The sequence below is a fragment of the Parasteatoda tepidariorum genome, chromosome 6, assembly GCF_982258835.1.
Source record: "Parasteatoda tepidariorum strain Cologne lab strain chromosome 6, Ptep-v5.0, whole genome shotgun sequence".
NCBI lineage: Eukaryota > Metazoa > Arthropoda > Arachnida > Araneae > Theridiidae > Parasteatoda > Parasteatoda tepidariorum.
This window is the reverse complement of record NC_141760.1, coordinates 85,797,794-85,816,712: the sequence shown is the minus strand read 5'-3', so window position 1 is coordinate 85,816,712 and position 18,919 is coordinate 85,797,794. Positions and strand designations below refer to the sequence as shown.

At 27.3% G+C, this 18,919-nt stretch overlaps 1 protein-coding gene across 1 annotated transcript in view; it reads right to left on the bottom strand.

Moving 5' to 3' along the window:
- Window positions 1-3,018: 3,018 nt before the first annotated feature.
- LOC107444593 (uncharacterized) overlaps window positions 3,019-18,919 on the bottom strand; it is a 209,408-nt gene continuing 193,507 nt past the window's right edge. The window contains exons 8-13 of the mRNA XM_021145380.4: window positions 11,578-11,659; window positions 10,323-10,476; window positions 8,854-9,052; window positions 7,008-7,193; window positions 5,165-5,301; window positions 3,019-3,508 (exon numbers count right to left, since the gene is read on the bottom strand). Coding sequence (XP_021001039.2) covers window positions 5,183-5,301; window positions 7,008-7,193; window positions 8,854-9,052; window positions 10,323-10,476; window positions 11,578-11,659 — 740 coding nt within the window. The 3' untranslated portion in view covers window positions 3,019-3,508; window positions 5,165-5,182. The remainder of the gene's footprint in view (window positions 3,509-5,164; window positions 5,302-7,007; window positions 7,194-8,853; window positions 9,053-10,322; window positions 10,477-11,577; window positions 11,660-18,919) is intronic.

The following is an 18,919-nucleotide window of genomic DNA, read 5'->3' as shown; positions in this document are numbered from 1 at the left end:
TTATTAATATATATTATTAATATATATTATTAATAATATATAATTTTGATAAATTTCAAATGGTAAACTTTTTATTTTCTTTCTCTAATAAACCATTTTTGGAATATTGAAGTATCCTTGTTCCAATAGCTTGGGAGCTATTTTTTTTTTTTCATCTCACTCTTAAAGAAGAATACTTTTTTCAATAGTGCTTGGTTTCATAGGTTATGTTTTAAGAGTTTTAAGACTCACCAAGAAAAATAAATAAATAAATAAATAAATAAATAAAAATAAATAAATAAAAGATAAATAATAAAATGTATAATAAAATAATTAACAAAATAAGTAAATAAAAAAATAAAGGAAAAATTATTATCGCAGAATGGTAACGGGTTACTCATGGCAATATTTTGAAGCTTACCTTATTTTTATTAGGTAAATGAATTCGTTCATAAAGGAAAATTTGGAAGTAAATAAATTACTGATCAAAACAATGGTTCAGACAATCTCCAAGTAATATTTTTAGAACACCCAAAATTTTTAAAATACTCTTAAATAATGTAAAAACTACATTTTTAAGGTCGAAAATATTCCTATTTCTTGTTTAAATTTATACAGTACAAACGTTAACAGCTTTTTTTTATGTTGATGGTGCAGAAAATTTTAAGTCAAATAATATTTTTCAAATTTGTTTTCGGAATGCATTGTATGGTATGGTACTGATTGTAAAAGCATGAAACACTAAACATTAATCACTAACTGATTATTTTAAATCTACTGATTAAAAGAAAAATATAAATGCTTTCTTTTTACTTTTCATAGATGGCAGCACTAAACGTAACACAACTATTTAAATAACTACTACGATTGAGGGAAGAAAAAGATGTTCAATTTAATATTAAATATTATTTATTTTTACACTCAAAACTATTAAAAAAAGCCTAATTCTCCGAAATGAGGTTCAGCTATTTTTTAAGCCCAAAAATACAAATATTTCTTGTTTTTTGATTTATTCAGTACAAAAATTTACTTGTTTTATTTTCTTGACAGTACGGAAAATTTTAAGGTTAGATAATTGTTTTCGCATTTGTTTTCCGAATAAGTTGGATGGTTTGGTACTGATTTTAAATGCACTAAACACTAATTTCTAAATGATTATTTTAAATCCACTGAATAAAAGAAAAAAAAATATTTTCCCTTTGATTCTTAGAGATGGCAGCACCATATTTAGTATAACTATTTAAGAAAATTTAGGAAATTGATTGAGGAAAAAAGCAAGTTTAATTTGATATTAATATTGCCTATTTTTTATAACATTTCTGAATACATTATTATTTCATTACATAGAGTAAATTCGTTTTGAAGAGAAAAAGGAATTTCAGATGTTTGTTGTTAAACTGAAAACGTGATAAAGTTATTTATCATTTTTGCAGCAATTTTAATATATCAGGGGCTTAAAAAAATATTCAGCTGATTTTAAAAATCAATTAATAAATAAATAACGAAAGGGATTTCTTTCGTCCTGCTTAGGACGCCAGTTTGTTTTTCTCACCAAACTTTCAAAGTATTGATAAAATTTATAAAAAGATGACGTTGTCAAATGTAAAAACAATAAAACAATGTTTCATTCCAGCTGAAGAAATATTTACCGAGACATCGGAACATGAAAACATCGTTTTTTCCCCAGTAAATAGTATCCTCTTTTGAAGAACTTATCATTTAATTTTTGAAACTTGTGGGAATAAATTTTCTAGTTTCCTAAGCAAAACGCAGTGAAACAAGCATTTCAGTCTCATTTATTTTTTAAATTGATCTCTTAAATTATCTATCATTCCTTTGATATGAGGTATATTAAATATGATTTAATTATAATTACATTTATTAGTGACTTTTACTTATTATTTTTAAACTTTTTTACGAGTAAACACAGTATAGAAAAGAAGATAAAATTTTTATTTTTTTGCAGAATTATATTCACGATAAAGATTTTTTGAACAATGGGGATGAAATTTTAGAAAAAGTGACATTAGTAAATATTATTTTTTCATTGCTGCTTATGCCTCATAGTTGATAAATGCAAAAATAAACAATGATAGCAGTATCAAACTTAAAAAAAGATCGCTGTCTGAGATCACATTTCACAAGTTCAAATTACAAGTATATTATCAAGAGTTCCAAATTTGAGAAAAAATATAAGTTTCCGATAAGTAATTACGGTCTTAAATTAGTCGCTGCCTGAAAACTGAAAACTAGTACATAATCATAAGACCAAACTTTATTCAGAGTGTATTTTTTTGTATTTTCACTACTTTACATAAAAACGAAAATGGACTCATGGAATTTTCGATTTGAGGAAACATTTTATAAATTTTCGAAATTTATAAAATGCGGCTTTAAATTAGGATCAATCGAATATTCCATACATGCATTTTCGATTACATGTGTATTATTACTAAATTCAAATTTTAAAAATAAGAGCCTTCCAGGAAATTATGACTATCAAACCATAAGACCAAATATTGTTGAAGGCGATTTGCTCCGTACCATTAAATAAGAAATTGACACTAAGAAAACAGCTTAGAAAAATAAGGTTTTAATAATGAATATAAATAAAATAATCAACAAATACATGCATAAAAGCGTAAAAATATAAGTTTCCCGAAAAGTAACTACGGTCTTAAATCAGTCACTGCCTGAAAATTGAAAATTAGCGCATTATCATTCGACAAAATATTATTCCGAGTGTATTTTATCTCATATTTACCATAGAACATAAAATCGAAAATGGAGGCATGGAATTTTCAATCTATCCTCATTTGAGGCAACATTTTATAAATTTTCGAAAATTTATAAAAATCCTTAAATTTCGATCGATTGAAAATTCCATACGTCCATATTCGATTGCAAACGTATCATTACGAAATTCAAAATTTAAAAATAAGCTTCCAGAAAATTATGACTATTAAACCATTAGACCAAATATTATTGAAGGTGTTATGCTCCGTACATAAAATCAGAAATAGAAACTGACAAAACGACTTAGAAAAATGATGTTTTTAATAATGAACATAAATAAAATGATCAACAAATACATACATAAAAGGAATTCATATCCAATAAAAGAAAACCATAATATGTCGGATAATAAAAATAGAGACCAGCAACAGTCGTTGGCAACGTGGATTAGGGAATTATCACCATCACAAATATATTCAGTCTTTTTAAGAAGGTGAACACAAAAATGAGCGAATAAATTAAAAATCGGAACTATAAATAAATTAAAATGGATTGTTTCTTTGTCAAGGTGTTCATTTCTAAAGTTTCTTTTATTATGAATCCTTGATTCATTTTAACAGTTTATATGAACATCCGAGCAGAGTGTTTATTCCCATTAAAGATCATACAGTTTTGATTCACTGATTTATCCAAAGAAAGCAACTCTAACCAATCATAATTCATCAAGAAATAATTCTATTTTCTCTAAATTCTTGGAATGACTTTGTTCTGATGTGGCAGGGTTAGCATCTCGCTGGAAAATAAAATAAAATATATTAATAAAGAGATCTATATGGCTTTTTTGATATTCTTCATCATATATTTTCTCTCTATACTTTATTTAATATTTAGTACTTTTATTATCGTTTTCATCATGTCATAGAGTTGATTCTTCTGTGTAAGCTTTAAGCTCATATATTATTTTGATACGTTGGTTCTATGTAAGCTGTAAGCTAATATATTATCTTGATATTTTCCAATAGTAGGCTCTAAATACTTTCCAGAAGTAAACAAGGGCTTCTGTCATAAAATATTCACGTTCTTTTTTTTTTTCTAGAATTTTATAAATTTTATTAAATAGGGCAATCATGCCAAAAATCTGTCATAAAATATTCACGTTCTTTTCTTTTCTAGAATTTTCTAAATTTTTTTAAATAGGGCAATTATGCCAAATTTTAAAAACATTGCATAGAAGATTGGAATTAGATTCAAATATTTTTTCGACTACAAGTTAAGTAATTTACAGGATTTTTGGTTCTTAGTCAATCTCTTTCGACATAATCAAGCAGAATTCATTTTTGTGAGTTTCAAACGTATTTTTACATTGTAATTGATCATCAAGAAATGAATAAAATACAAACATAATTTAACGCATGCTGAAATAAAAAATAATGAAATTTAAACCATTTCAATTTTGTTTTCACGTGGAATAACAACAACAAAATGAAAAATCTGATTATTTAAATAATTCTGTTTGCAAATATAAAAACATATAGCGTTCTATAACGCACATTTTTTGCGATACAATGATTATCTTCTGGGATAAGAAGATTTCAAATTTAGATTAATTTTTTAGCAGAGGGGGAAAAGAACAGGTTTCTAAACACGCTTTCATGAAAGCAAAAATGGATGTACTTAGTAGGCTAGGCTTGCTCAGTACCGGCATTATAATACATGATTATACAATAAAGCTAAAAAAAGCGATGCTTTATCGATCTTTTTTCTGATTTGGCAAAAATGGTCCACAGGATAATATATAAAGTACCCATTTACATTTTGTTAAACCGAGTACTGTTTTAAAGTAATGTTTTATTATTATTAGTGAGTTAATGCACTCAAAAATACAAGTTGTGAAATAATTTTTGGTCACTCTGAACTGAGTGTGTGCTTAATTTTCATGGATCGTACACATATATATATATTTTTTTAAAATCAGATACATATTATCGCTCTGAGAAAAAGAATTCTGCTAACGTTATTTTATAAAGTTGCTAAAAAGAAAAGGCAAAAGAAGGTATACCAGGAGAATTAAAAATTCCATATTAACTTGAGGTTATTGTTTCAATTTGTGAATCTTTTGACCTAGGAGATCCTTAAAAATATTTTGCTGAACGCTTCAGATACGCATTAAACATTGACGTTGCATGGATTGGTACACCATCTCAACTATACAAAACAACTAACTTACAAAACTCTATATCGGCTTCAGATAGTGTTAATAATCTCTTGCTTCTATGTAATTTTTGCTAATATACCTTGTCCTTTCAATTTTAGTTCTGTATCAAATATGATGATGACAATATTTATAGGTTGGATAAGTCACAGAAAATTTTGAAAGCAGTGCCTGGTAATTTTTTCAAGAGTCATTTAACAATTTCTTTGAGTGATTCAAGAGTTGTGCATTTATTACCTGTACAAGAAATGATGCTTAATATCTTCTCGTTATAGGCAGGGACTGTGAGGGAGGATTGTATGGTACGTCGTATGGACTAATAGTTTCTCGATATGGATTGTCTAGTCCATAACTATTACCAAAAGAACTATCTCCTGAAAAATAAAAAAATAGCTTTATTGTAATAAATGAATTGTTAAATAATTAATTATTTGTAACAATTTTAAATATATAATAATTAGAATGTAAAAAAATGCGAAACTTAATTTCAATGGTTTAAGATGGTAATATTTGGCTTAATTTCAATGGTTTAAGATGGTAATATTTGGTTTAATTTAAATGGTTTAAGATGGTAATGTTTGACTAATTTCTAAAGTATAAATCCTATATTTAGAAATATTTTTAAAGGTTATTTTGTAAAGCAATCATCACTGCAAAGTTCACACACTAATGGCAACATTTATAAAGGAAAATACCGAAAAAAAAAACACAAAACATTTAAAATGTTGAAAAAAAATCCAAAAAAGTTAAGTGATTGATATGGTTTGAGCTGAACAACTAGTTTGGTTAGGTTATTTATAATTTTGAGAGAGATATAATTTTCTCGATTAATGATGAAGTCCGTAAGTAATATAAATAAAACTGACAACCAATAATATTAATAAGACAATCACTATAGTAAATGGTTTAAAGGAGGAATTGTTCTTGATTTTCAGTCAACTAGAACAAAATTTATAATTAACTTTCCTATTTAAGAATTCAAGGCTTATGAGAACTCTAACAAATTACAGTCCTAGTTGTATGCTAATAAGAGTTTCATTTTTTAAGATAACGCTAAAGGCCTAATTTGTAAGTGTTTAAATATGTAAAACGTTTAATAAAAAAATGCTTAAATATATATGTCTAAATATATATTTTTTATTGAAATTTAATATTGCTTCACAAATGTAAAATACAATATCGAAATTTGTCATTTTTTTGTTACTTTTTAAAGTCTTCAAGAACATTGGAATTGAGATTGCGCTGAACAAATGCTAAATGTTTTTTTTAATTTTCTTGTTGCGATATTCGACTGGATAAAAATCGGTAATTTCGACAAATTTGATTTGTTTTTAATGTTAATGTTTGAACTTGTATTCATTAGATTACTTAACCTTTTTAAATTTTTGTTCTTCGATCTTCAGAATTGAAGTTGTAGTTGTTTTTTTTCACTTGCTGATAAACGAAACAGTACAGTTATTAGAATCCATTTTCAGAAAAGTGTTGATTTTGAGAAAATGTCTTAACGCTAACACACGTTACAAAGAAGTTTAGTGCACAATTCTTCGAAACTTTTTCTATAGATTTTGTATAGTGTTAGCTATGCTTTGAACTAAAAGCTAAGATTTACGTGTGAATTTATTATTTTTATTATGCTTTAAATAAAAATATTTAGAATATTTACTTAAAAAATTAATACTGAATAATATGTTTAGTTATATTTCATAATATATTTGAAATTTTTGAGAGAATTTATTCAGGTAAGCATATTATTAATCAAGAAAAAATATTATTTTGATATTTTGCTATTACAGTTTGTTATAAAGCTCCTAATGTGACATAAATGTGTAGATTTTACGCTCAAATTTGTCTCCATTTTGAAAAAATTTTTAAAAATATTTTAAAAGTTTTCTTTAGATTTATTATTTTAGGAGAGAGAGTCGTTAATGGCTTCCAAATTGCAAATTAGCTTCCGGGTTAGAGGATAATCGTCCTTTCTAAATTCATTTCCAATTTATTAGCATGCATTTGATGACGGACTATTTGCTAACAATGTAAAATGTTTAAAAAAATGGCTAGCGTTAAATGGTGGTGGACTTACTGCTTCTACTGTTGTATATCATATCAATACTCCTACTAGTATCTTTTTGCATACTGGTCTTTACTCTGTTTCTTCTGTGCCAAACAAATGCCCACGCTAAGAGAACTATCAATTGAGCAATCAGGAATAAAGAACAAGCAATAACCAAACCAGCCATATTTAAGCATGTCGATGAGTTAGAATTTTCTGGAAGGAAATAAACAATATGTAGTTAAAAAATATGAAACGTGGACGTATACTTGAAGTTTTACTAACTACTTTAGGGATGTCCAATTCAAAATATATTTGACTTTTATATGAAACTTTAAGCATAGTTTAAAAGGAAGCAGGATGACTAATTTTGTTTCACCTCCATTGGTGTTTAATAAGTTTAAGTTTAGAGAATCAGGTAAACTTAGATTAAACCCTGATGTTTCAAATGCTAGAAAGAAATATGTTTACAAAATAGCAAAATACAAACAAATTATTGCACTATTGCTTACCCTCATCATTAAGAATAATCTTACCATAATTTGTTTGAATAAAAATTATTAGCATTTGAAATTTAATGGTTTACTTAAGCTTTACCTGGGCTCACTTATCTGTAAAATTATAATTACTTTCGCAGTTGTAAGAGAATTTACCATGAAGTATTGAAGTAAAGGTAAAGTAAAAAAACATACGTTTAACTGCATCCTTTTAAGTTTATTTCAAGTAAAATAAGCAGACAATTTTAGCAAATTTAAGTGGTTGAAATTTTGAAATATGATGTGTTATTCTTTTAGAACGTAATGCAGTGGTTTTTACTTGTATTTTGGAAAGTTCATCGATTGTAACTGGTACCGTCTGATAACGTACATGATAAAGTAAAATCTCGAAGTAAACTTTAAAAAAAATAATGGTTAAAATTGAAATATACTGTTAGAAAGACAACAGCAAATGTTTAAATATTTTCAAAAGATAAACAATTCCATTAATTCTTAAAATAACTCTTTATTGATCAATTATTATACGTAGTACATGCAACGTATGCAGGTTATTCATAATTAATTTGAATTTTCAAAATCCTTATATGAACAAAAACTATGCTCTTTGGGGATGTGTTAAATATTATTATTTAAGCGAGAAAAAAGAAGCATAAATGGTATCGAAATCTGACCAGTTACAGTACAGGAAGGCGATAGTAATTAAAAAAAAAAAAGACTGACTGGGCAAAACAGGAAAGTTGATCGAAGCACTTTTATGTGTTAATTTCCAATTAAACTTGTTTAAATTTAATTAAATTTCCTGTACTACGTTTAGACAGATATCGGTAGCGTTTTTGCTTTTACATCGCTTTATTTGCGTCTCCAAATGAGCGTACTTTTTTGTTTTAATTTCAGAAAAGTATTCCAAAATACATATTAAAGTAACTCTTCACGGAACAATCTGTATAGTTGCCAATTATATCGCATTAACAAGCATTGTGTGTTTTATTTATAAAGGAAAAAAAATCCGAAACATCGCAAAAAAAAAATTAAACGGTGTTTATAAAAAACTATTGATATACAATATTTTTTTCTACATAATTAGTATAAATATTCGAATAAGCCTAAATTAGAATGCATGCAATTTCGCTAAAAATGTCACGTAAAGCCTATCTTAAAAAAATACTTTATGTTCAATCACAGGCACTTTTGTTGTGAAATTCCATGAATATTATTACAGTAATATTTCCAACTACTAAAAAATATCAATGGCAACAGTTTTTAAACTTAACATACTTAATTCATTAAATGAAACTTAGGTTTCAAGTATAAAAGTTTCAATATATATAAAACAAAATGCACATCATTAAATAAACATGCTTGACGTAGAAAATGTATACCTGATATACTTGTAGGACCGAATTCAGAAGAATCATCTGTCTTTCTACTCTCTCTGTCAAATCCGAATTTATCTGTGATATGAATGGTTTGGACAACAATCAGTTCGTCCTCTTCAGTTGATGATCTTTTTCGCCTCTTCTTGCCGAAAGAAGTCATCCTCTGACTCACACCATCAAATGTTCGCACTGAGCAATCAGCCTATAGAAAACATTGCATTATTTTTTAATTAACATTTTCAAGTGTTTCTTATAAAGCAATCAGCCTATGGTAAATATTTCATTTTTTAAGCTCACACCATCAAATGTTCGAACAGCTTCAGCAGCATGTGAAAAAGATCTCATAATTTGGGAGCTAACTCAACCAAATTTTTTTTACAATGCAATCAGGCTACTGAAATTATTATATTTTTAAAACTCACACCATCAAATGTTTGAACACCGCAAGCAGCGTATGAATTAATGCGAAAGATTTCATAATTTGGGAATTCATTCAACCAAATGTTTATTACAAGGCAATCAGTTTGTGGAAAGTATTTTTTTCGTAACTCACATCATTAGATGATCTAACAGAGCAATCATCTTCATTAAAATATCGCTTTCATTTTAACAAGTTAAAATATTTCATTATCATAGTTTAAATTAGCTACACAATGTATTATTAACTTCGGGAGTTCAGATTTTTATTTAGGTTCCTTTTTACTTTTTAAATTATTTTAGTAAGCTTTTAAAAGGAAATGATTCAACTCAAAAGGTGCGATAATTTTATTTTTCTTCCTCTTAATTTTTTTACTTCATGTAAACCCGATTTTTCGTTGTTTCAAATACTTTTAAAACTTTAATTAAAGATTTTTCTCTTGATAACGTATTTATATTATTCCTGGTTATGCATTTTTATAAAATTTCAAGTAGGAAAAAAAACATTGAAAAAACCATAAGAAAAAGAAACATTCAAAAATAATTTTACGAAAAAGGTCAAGAATTCAACTATGATTACAATAAAATCTATAGCTAAAGTAATTGGAGATTCGTTATTAAATTGATTTTGTTTTTTAATTGATTTAATTACTTCTAAGAATTAAAATAGGATTTAAAAAATTTAATTATCGAGACAATGCAAAACGTGCAATAAACAAAATTATTTCAGCCTAAATTATTTTAAGAATTTAAACATCAAGCCATACAACTTAATTTAAGTTGTATGAATCAAAATAAATACGAATATCTCAGGAGCAGAATTATGCCAACTTTTAAGTTCTGCTCTAAATATTTTAATAATAGCAAACATTTTGTGGATATCACAAAAACAAACAACTCACACTAGTTAAATTATTACAGCATGTTTAAAACACAAAATTCAGCATAAGTGTATGAAAGTAAAGTGTTAAAAATTTAAAAATTAATTATTAAATTTAAAAAATATGTCAAAATTGAAAGTGTCTCTTGCATATAGGGAAGGCGTTTCTATTTACCGGTTCACATGTGGGAAGGCATGGAGTGACCAAAGCTTTAAATTGGACTATTTCGGATGTCGGAAATTTGAAGGCATCAAAAGTTGCTTGCAGTATTTTGTTTTCAACACGAGCCTTAGAAAGGGCACCCATAATGAGTGTATCTGTAGGACACCTAAAATAGGAAAATTAAAGGTTAGAGCAATTTAAACAAAAAGTAATATTTAAGCAGGGAAAATATAAAATCAATTCTACTGAGTTATATATTTTAAAAAAAAATCCGCATTATGGAGAGTTGGAAGTATTAATAAGAATTTCTATTTCTTATCTAAATTTTACGAAAAAATAGAAAGAAATAACTATGCTTTATAATTACAGCTTTTTGTGAAACAACATGTTGAGTGATTAGTGAATTCAAGAAAATTATCGCCAGAATGTAAGAAACAGAAATCTGTTTAAAAAATATTTTCCGTACCCATTAACACGTTCGATTCACCGATTCTTAATATTATATATATTAAAAAATAGAAAAGATTTGACTTATGTTGACCTGTGTTTTTTTATAGAATTAGAATCTATCTTATTCTGATAAAATCGTCTGTTAGTTTCTATTATTAAGTCATTTTCTATTAGTAAAATCATTTATCGTGTGTTAAAAAAACCCTGACAATTGGAAAATTTAAAAACGGACGCTGATAAAATTGAATAGTTTCAGTTTGCTACATTCCATTTAAGAATAGTGGACATTTATTCCCATCAAGTTTCAAAACAACAAAGTTCGATAACGTATGACAAAGTTAACTGACAGAAATTATCAGATAACATTTTTAAAAATATGAAATATTTAAAACAACGTGATACAGTCTGAGAAGGAAATTAAGCAACGCCAATGTAAGTATTGCAGGTGAGATGATCTAAAATCAGCGCCGCCATCTGTTGACAAACTTTGGCACTAACTATAAAGCTTGGGGAGATTAATTCTTCTAATTTCTTTAGCAGCACGTAGCAAACGCACATTTATATCCTCTTCTATTTCTATTTAATTGATTTTTTAAAAAAATTCTTTTGTAATTTTTGGGATACCCTAGTTTACAGTTAAAAGTTATTTAGCCAAAAAGATAAGGTAAAACTAGTTTTTTTTCATCAAGTGTAATCAAGATTTTGCTCAAAGTTTATTTTGTGTATCAAGATAAACGCTATGTACTTGTTTAATTAAAATTTCATGCCCAATAACACAATTAAGAATAAAACACAACTTTTTCGAAAATATAGTTACCCAAGAGCATCAATCAGTAGTATTTCACTGTTATCTAGACCATCCATAGCAACGAGTTCTCTTACAAAAATATCATATGGACCTGAAAAGAAGATAAAATTATAATAAATAAAAGCCATTATCAATCCAAATAATTTTAGCAGCAAAATTTAAAAAGAAACATTTTATAAGTGATGTTGAACAGCCGAAACAATAAAAAAAATTGCATTAGAAATAATTGAGCAAAACAATAAGTAAAATATAAGAAACAAATTATGATAGACATTCATTAAAAAACTCTAGTCTTCAAAGTAAGCAGAAATCAGCTATTAAATGATGCTTGCAAAAGTCAATATTCAGGACAAAATGTATCAATTACTAATATTTCAGATGATTGGAATATCTTTTAGAAAATACCATACGGTTCTTTTTTTAAAAAAAATCTCTTAAAATAATATTTAAAAATTTCTATTTGGCTGATAATTGATGCATTCATAAGCTGCTGCAAACACACCAGAAACTATTTAGATAGTGGTCACAGAAAGGCGGATAAATAAAAATGCTTTTGAGATTTTTTTAAAAATATATTAAAAAGTAAAATTTATATTTATCTGGAACAAAATTTCAACGTTTTGCATTGTATGGATAAACATACAGATTGTACTTTTAAATTTAACACATAAATGTCATTCAAACTACTAAATGAAATCAGTGTTTAAATTTATTAACACATATAGAGTCATATTTAACTCATAAATAAAAGAGATAAAAACAAATTCTGACGTAAAATTAAGAGTAACTTTTCCGAAACCCAATTACCAAGCCAAACAGAACAAAGATTTAATTAACTAATGACGCAGGAAAAAAATTAATTCCAGCTAAATTTTTAATCTTGTTCTAAGAAACAAAATGCTTTTGATCAGATAACGAGAATATTTTTTTCTGAATTATTAAATAGCTTAAGTCAAACAAGAATTATATTTAAATTTTTAATATTATAAACTGGAATTTGGGCTTGGAAATATGTTTTGCTAATTAAGTGTTGAATAAAAATTAGGTTTTGTTTACTTAGGAAAAAAAATAAGGATAAAAATATTTTGCGAATGCATTACCTTTTAATTAAAGTTTATGTACAAAGTTATAATGCTCTTATAAAGGCTTAATAAGGAAAAATTATGAAGCAAACATTCTGTTTTAATTTCGTTATTTAAGTAAAAAAGTTAACCAGTTTGTAAACAAATTTTAAAAAAATTGAATAAATTAATATAAATGCAGATTTTTCTAATAACTTAGTCTCCTTTTTCAAAAACCTTTTGTAGTAGAATGATACAATTTAGTTACTAAATATTATTTTTTGTTATGTGGAAGACAAAATTTACTTTACCATACTTGATTTATACGTGCAGAATCTTTTAAAAATTATGGCAATTATGAAAGTGCGAAGTAGGCAAACAAAAAGAATCAGAAATCATACGGAAACTTGGGGTCGGAAAGCTTTCTGGTACTAAAAGAAGTTGCAAATTGGAAGGAAAACACTAGCAAAAAAAAAAAAAAAAAAAAAAAGAAAAGAAGAAAAAAAGGTTAGCCTGGAAAAAACTTCTTGAGAAGACCAAGGCCCACCCTGAACTGTCAAGCCATTGATGATGAGGAAAGGTAGTTGCAAGTCACACGGGATATACAAAGCCAAAATTAACAAATATCATCATTATATTTATACTGTATTCTCACACGTTGCGCATTTAAAGGATGCTCAAATTAAGAAGAACAGAAGTTACACAGAAGGATGATCAAAGGTTTTGCAAGAATCCTGTAGGGGTGTATTAGACTGACGTTGCATGGTATGGCGAAACTTTTCGAACATAACCAGCATAAGTGAAGTGAAAATCTGACAAACATTTGGAGTATTTTTTGTAGTAGTACTCGTGGTCGTGAGTTTGCAAGGTGAGGAAAAACAATATAAATAAAACGAAAAAAAAAGAAGTTTCTCTATTGATGATTTGAAGTTTCTGTATTGACTTTGAATTATCACGAATTATTCTAGAGGTTTTGTGTAGCCTTTATGATCTTATGCTCTCATGTGATTTTTGACTCTTTCTGTAGGTTTATTTCACCCCTTAAGTGTGTCTATGGTATTTAGATAGACTTTTTAAATGAGCTGTTGAAAATATTCAAGAGACGAATATAAAGTGTACTGTTTTATTTATTTTTAATAATAAAAAAGAAAAAGATTGAATTTAAACTAAACAATTTATTTCATTACATACTTTCGTCAAACGCAAGAAAATCAGTCCAAATAACAACTTACAATATATCTTCAACGTTTTAAAGAGATTTAGCAGTTTCATTTAGTATCCTTCACGTTTATGTACTTATGTTCAGGCATGCTAAGCAAAAGAACAAAGATTTTTCAGTAGTAACGTACGCAGAACGTACGTATTTGCTCACGAAAGCTAAATTTTTCAAACCTGGTCTTCATGAGAAAAATTCAGATAAAATGGTAATGTTGTATCATTGCTTCTGAAATTTTGCTTATTATTAGATTATATCTTGTTTTTATTGCAATTCAGTTAGTTTAAAAATGTTTTAAGTTACATGGGATGCTTTTGATCAATTACTGGGAACTGACTTTTTAAACAATTTTAGAAAAAACATCTTATATGTAATAAAAATATATATCGCTCATGGGCTGCAATAGTGGCATAAGTCAAAAAACACGCGTTAATGCACATTCTGTCAGCAGCAATACTAGCATAACTCATAATTCAACTTGAAGGTAATCTTCGTTTAAGCAAACTAAAGCATTTCTTATGCCTTTTGTTTTTAAATGTTTTTAATGTTTTTTATGTTTTTTAATGTTTTTTAAATGTTTTTTAAATGTTTTTGTTTCTAATGTTTTTAAATGTTTTACAATATTGTTCTCTTGTAAATTTTTAAATTGCTCTTTTAAATTATTCTTTTAATTGACACTTTTAATATATTGCTGTTTTAATGTTTATCACCTTACATGATTTTAGCTGTTCTACGCCCACCATGTTCATGGGCTGTTGCCATGTCTGATGTGTATTTTATGTAATTTATGTTTGTACTGTTCTCTGGATTTTTTTTTGATTTTAATAAACATTTACCCGTATGCCCTAAATAAGGGCGGGTCGGGGTAAATTCTTCCATGCCTTTTCCTTAGCAATTAAAACTTTAAACCAACTTATCCCAAAACTTGATTTTTTGAGTTATGCCGCTTTTGCAGCCCATGAGCGATATCTACTTGCTGTTCAAGCTTAATGTAAATTGGAGGAAAAATAAAACATTATTCCACAGTTATGTCTTTAAAATGTATTTTGAGTTATATCTTATATAATTGACCCTACAATCAGACTTTCTTTCATTAACTATTTTACACATATAATTGTTAATTGCTCTATAAATGGATTGCATATTATGGGTAACTATAGATTGCTATCAATAAATTTACAAAAAATTATTTTCATTTGAAAAAAAAAGAAAAAAAAGTTTCGTTTAGTTCAAATCTTAAACTCAAAATAAGAAAATATTACTTAAGAATGCAATTCAAAACTCGTGACATTTCTGCAGTATATATTTATTAGTATGATTGAAATAAATATCACAGCTGTTCTCTTACTCATAAAATTCTCATTTTAGTTTCAGAAAAAGAAAGCTATTAAGGGGTGGTGGAGAAAAGAAAGCACAGGAACTATTAAGCTTAATAGGAATTCTTACCAAAATAGTTTCGAAATATCCCAATTTAAACTATCATTAATGAATAAGAGTCATTATCAAAACTATATCGCATTAATCCAATTTTTAAAAAATGTAATTGATTCGGGAAAATTATAATCATATTTAATTCAAATTTCTGCATTCCTGCATTAAACAACAGCTATTGAAAACAATTTTTTAAATTGAACGAAACCTTATTTTTTATAGTTAACACTTATAGTAAATTTTTATCGTTAATTTAAGTTAATTTCTTATCATGATTTCAAATAAAAAATGAATGCAAAAGTAACCTTCTTGATCTTTTTGAAAGTGTGCCTTTTCAGAGGTTTATTTTAGTTATTTAATTTTTTATAGGTTAAGTAGAAATGTTATTAAAACAAATTTTAGAAAAATATAGAAAAAAAATAATGATGCTTTTTAGGTATATCAAATGTAAGGTTAATAATGCTTCTTATATCTTAGTTTTCAAGAAACAATCAGATTTTTTTTCTAACAGGCACTGAATTTCTCGCTCTTCGCCTTTGAAGATACCGTGGTCATTTAACATTACACTATTGGGTACGTGTGAACCTAAGTCCCGGAGGTGAGCAACATTACCCACGGCGCACTGTTTCAGATTCGCTCATAGGGCGGACCACATTCACACATCACACGTCAGAAGATAACACGCAGAGAGGAAAATCCATGTCTTGAGCGGGATTCGAACCCGCAACTCTTGACTTCGCCTTCAGGCACGCGGACTGCTTGTGCATCTCGCCAACACAATCAGATGTTAATTATTTCTTTTATAGTATTCAATAAATTTAATGTTTTTTTCCAGTGCTTTAAATCTAGAAAAGCACAGTTTTGTGACTAAAAAAGTTGGAAAGAAGTTGGAAAATGGAATATTAAACTAAACTCAGTGGGGCGACATTCCACAGAGGGCCAAGGCCTACTGTGCCCATCTCAGTTTTCTTGACCTTGGTCTTTGGGGTGCGAGAGCAGATGTTCCGGTTAGGTTGTCAGCCGAACGCGGAACCCCCAGTGCTCCGCTTGGATAAAATGGAATATTACTTAGTATTATTATAATATATTGCTATGATCATAGTTTTAGTCAAATTTTTCATAAGCAATGCGTTTTATTAATTATTCCAAAATTTAATAGAGTTTATAAATGAAACAAAAATACTTTTCATTTCCCACAATTATTAATTAAATAATTTTAGGTACTGTAAATATTTTGTCTGTGAAAGTCTGGACACTTTTTTATAATGATTTGTGTAAAAATTGCAGTAAATAAAAGAATATTTCCCTTTTGTTTTATTTCAAGAAAAATCTAACTAAAATTTTAAAATTTAGTTATTGATAAGTAAAACTTGTTTTGATTCTTTTTGAGTTAATAATATATCTACTTATCATAATAATGATTCAAGTTCTCAAGATCAAAATTGGATTCAAAAGAAAAACTAACAATTTTGAATAATATACGACAGAAAAGTTTTAAGTTAGCTGCGATGGCACAATGGCTGAAACATTGAACTCGTTCTTGTGAAGGACTGCGTTCAATCTATGGCGGCAGCTTGAAGCCCCTTTCTGCTTCAGATCGGTGGGTACCAGCATGTTTGGGAAGTAAAGACGTAAATAAATTGAGAAGCCTTAACCTCTACTACCCTTCCTCTATCTACCACGAGCTACTTAAAATTTTCAGTCCTTCTTAACTTTGGCAACATTTCATCCAACTAAATTATTCATAGTTTTTAGTAGAAGCACTTTTCATGTTAAATTGAATTTTTTTTTAAAAAAAAAAGAGAATAAAAAGATTATAAACGAGTTAACTATTAATTAAGCAAAGACGGTTTATTAAATTTATAATTATTTATTTACAGGAACAACGCCAAAATATAAATTTCCAGCTAACGTGCTTGCAATATTTTCAAAATCTAATTGCTTCACAATTTTTTTTTAAAGCTGTTCACTCCATGAGAAAAATTCTTGAATTAAAATTTAAGCAAAAATTTAAATTAAAAAACTCCTTTTTCTACAGGTTGTCTTCGGAATTTCCATTTAATTCAATTTCATAATTTAGTTCCGTTGATTTAGGTAACTATTTCATAAATTCAATTTACGAGTTAGCATGTTTATTATCAAATTAAATTTTGAGAATAGTTACTGTATAACTTATAACTTAATAATGATAGTTACTGTACCTCTACTACCCTTCCTCTATCTACCACGAGCTACTTAAAATTTTCAGTCCTTCTTAACTTTGGCAACATTTCATCCAACTAAATTATTCATAGTTTTTAGTAGAAGCACTTTTCATGTTAAATTGAATTTTTTTTTTAAAAAAAAAGAGAATAAAAAGATTATAAACGAGTTAACTATTAATTAAGCAAAGACGGTTTATTAAATTTATAATTATTTATTTACAGGAACAACGCCAAAATATAAATTTCCAGCTAACGTGCTTGCAATATTTTCAAAATCTAATTGCTTCACAATTTTTTTTTAAAGCTGTTCACTCCATGAGAAAAATTCTTGAATTAAAATTTAAGCAAAAATTTAAATTAAAAAACTCCTTTTTCTACAGGTTGTCTTCGGAATTTCCATTTAATTCAATTTCATAATTTAGTTCCGTTGATTTAGGTAACTATTTCATAAATTCAATTTACGAGTTAGCATGTTTATTATCAAATTAAATTTTGAGAATAGTTACTGTATAACTTATAACTTAATAATGATAGTTACTGTATAACTTAATAATGATAATTCTAACGATACCGACATTTCTTTAACATAAGAAACATGCGTTCTAGGAACGGTTTAAATTTTAAATTATATTATCAACGTATTTTCAAATTTTACCTGCCAAGATTACTTAAAAATATTATATCAAGGTTTTTAAAAATTATAAATATGTATTAAATTTTTGATTAGATTATAAGGTATTCTATGCATTATAATATTCTATGCATTATATATATGCATTATAATATTTTTAACAGCTTTTTGTTTTTATAAAACTGCAAGCTAATTTGTCTAATTGTCTACGTTAGAACTATCTTTATTAGAAATTTATAACTTATGACTAAAATTTTTCGAGGTTATTTAATTATTAAAGGATTGTTGATTGAACTTTCAACACTCGTCTTGAATAATGAAGATTTAAACACAAATATTAACAGGAAAAAATTCAGAAAGTAGTGGTTTCTTACTAAGGCAGAAAAGGTATAAGATGCTTTTTTTTTTCTTCCAAATTATAATTAAGTTCTGAATCTTTAATTGCATTTTAAAATAAATAAATCGATAAATCTGCATAAATAAAGCAGAACATTTATATTCATGTGCATGTATGTACTTCACACAAATCAGCTGTTCGAAATCAATCCGCAACAAATTTGGTATATAGTCCCTCTATGGAAAGAACTCCCTCGCCATTTGTCTGGAGCAGTGGTGATGACTATGGTTACGAGCTTTATTTATTTCATGTAGGGTATTGGGTCATTATCAAAGGCAGGTTTCGGCTCTTTAGGCAAGAGAAAGGGAATCAGGGGAGAGGGAAGCTCCCTCCTTTGAAATTCGCTCTTTCTTGTTCCCATAGCAGCAAACACAACATTAGAACTTAAGGCAAGGGGAGATCTTTCTATAG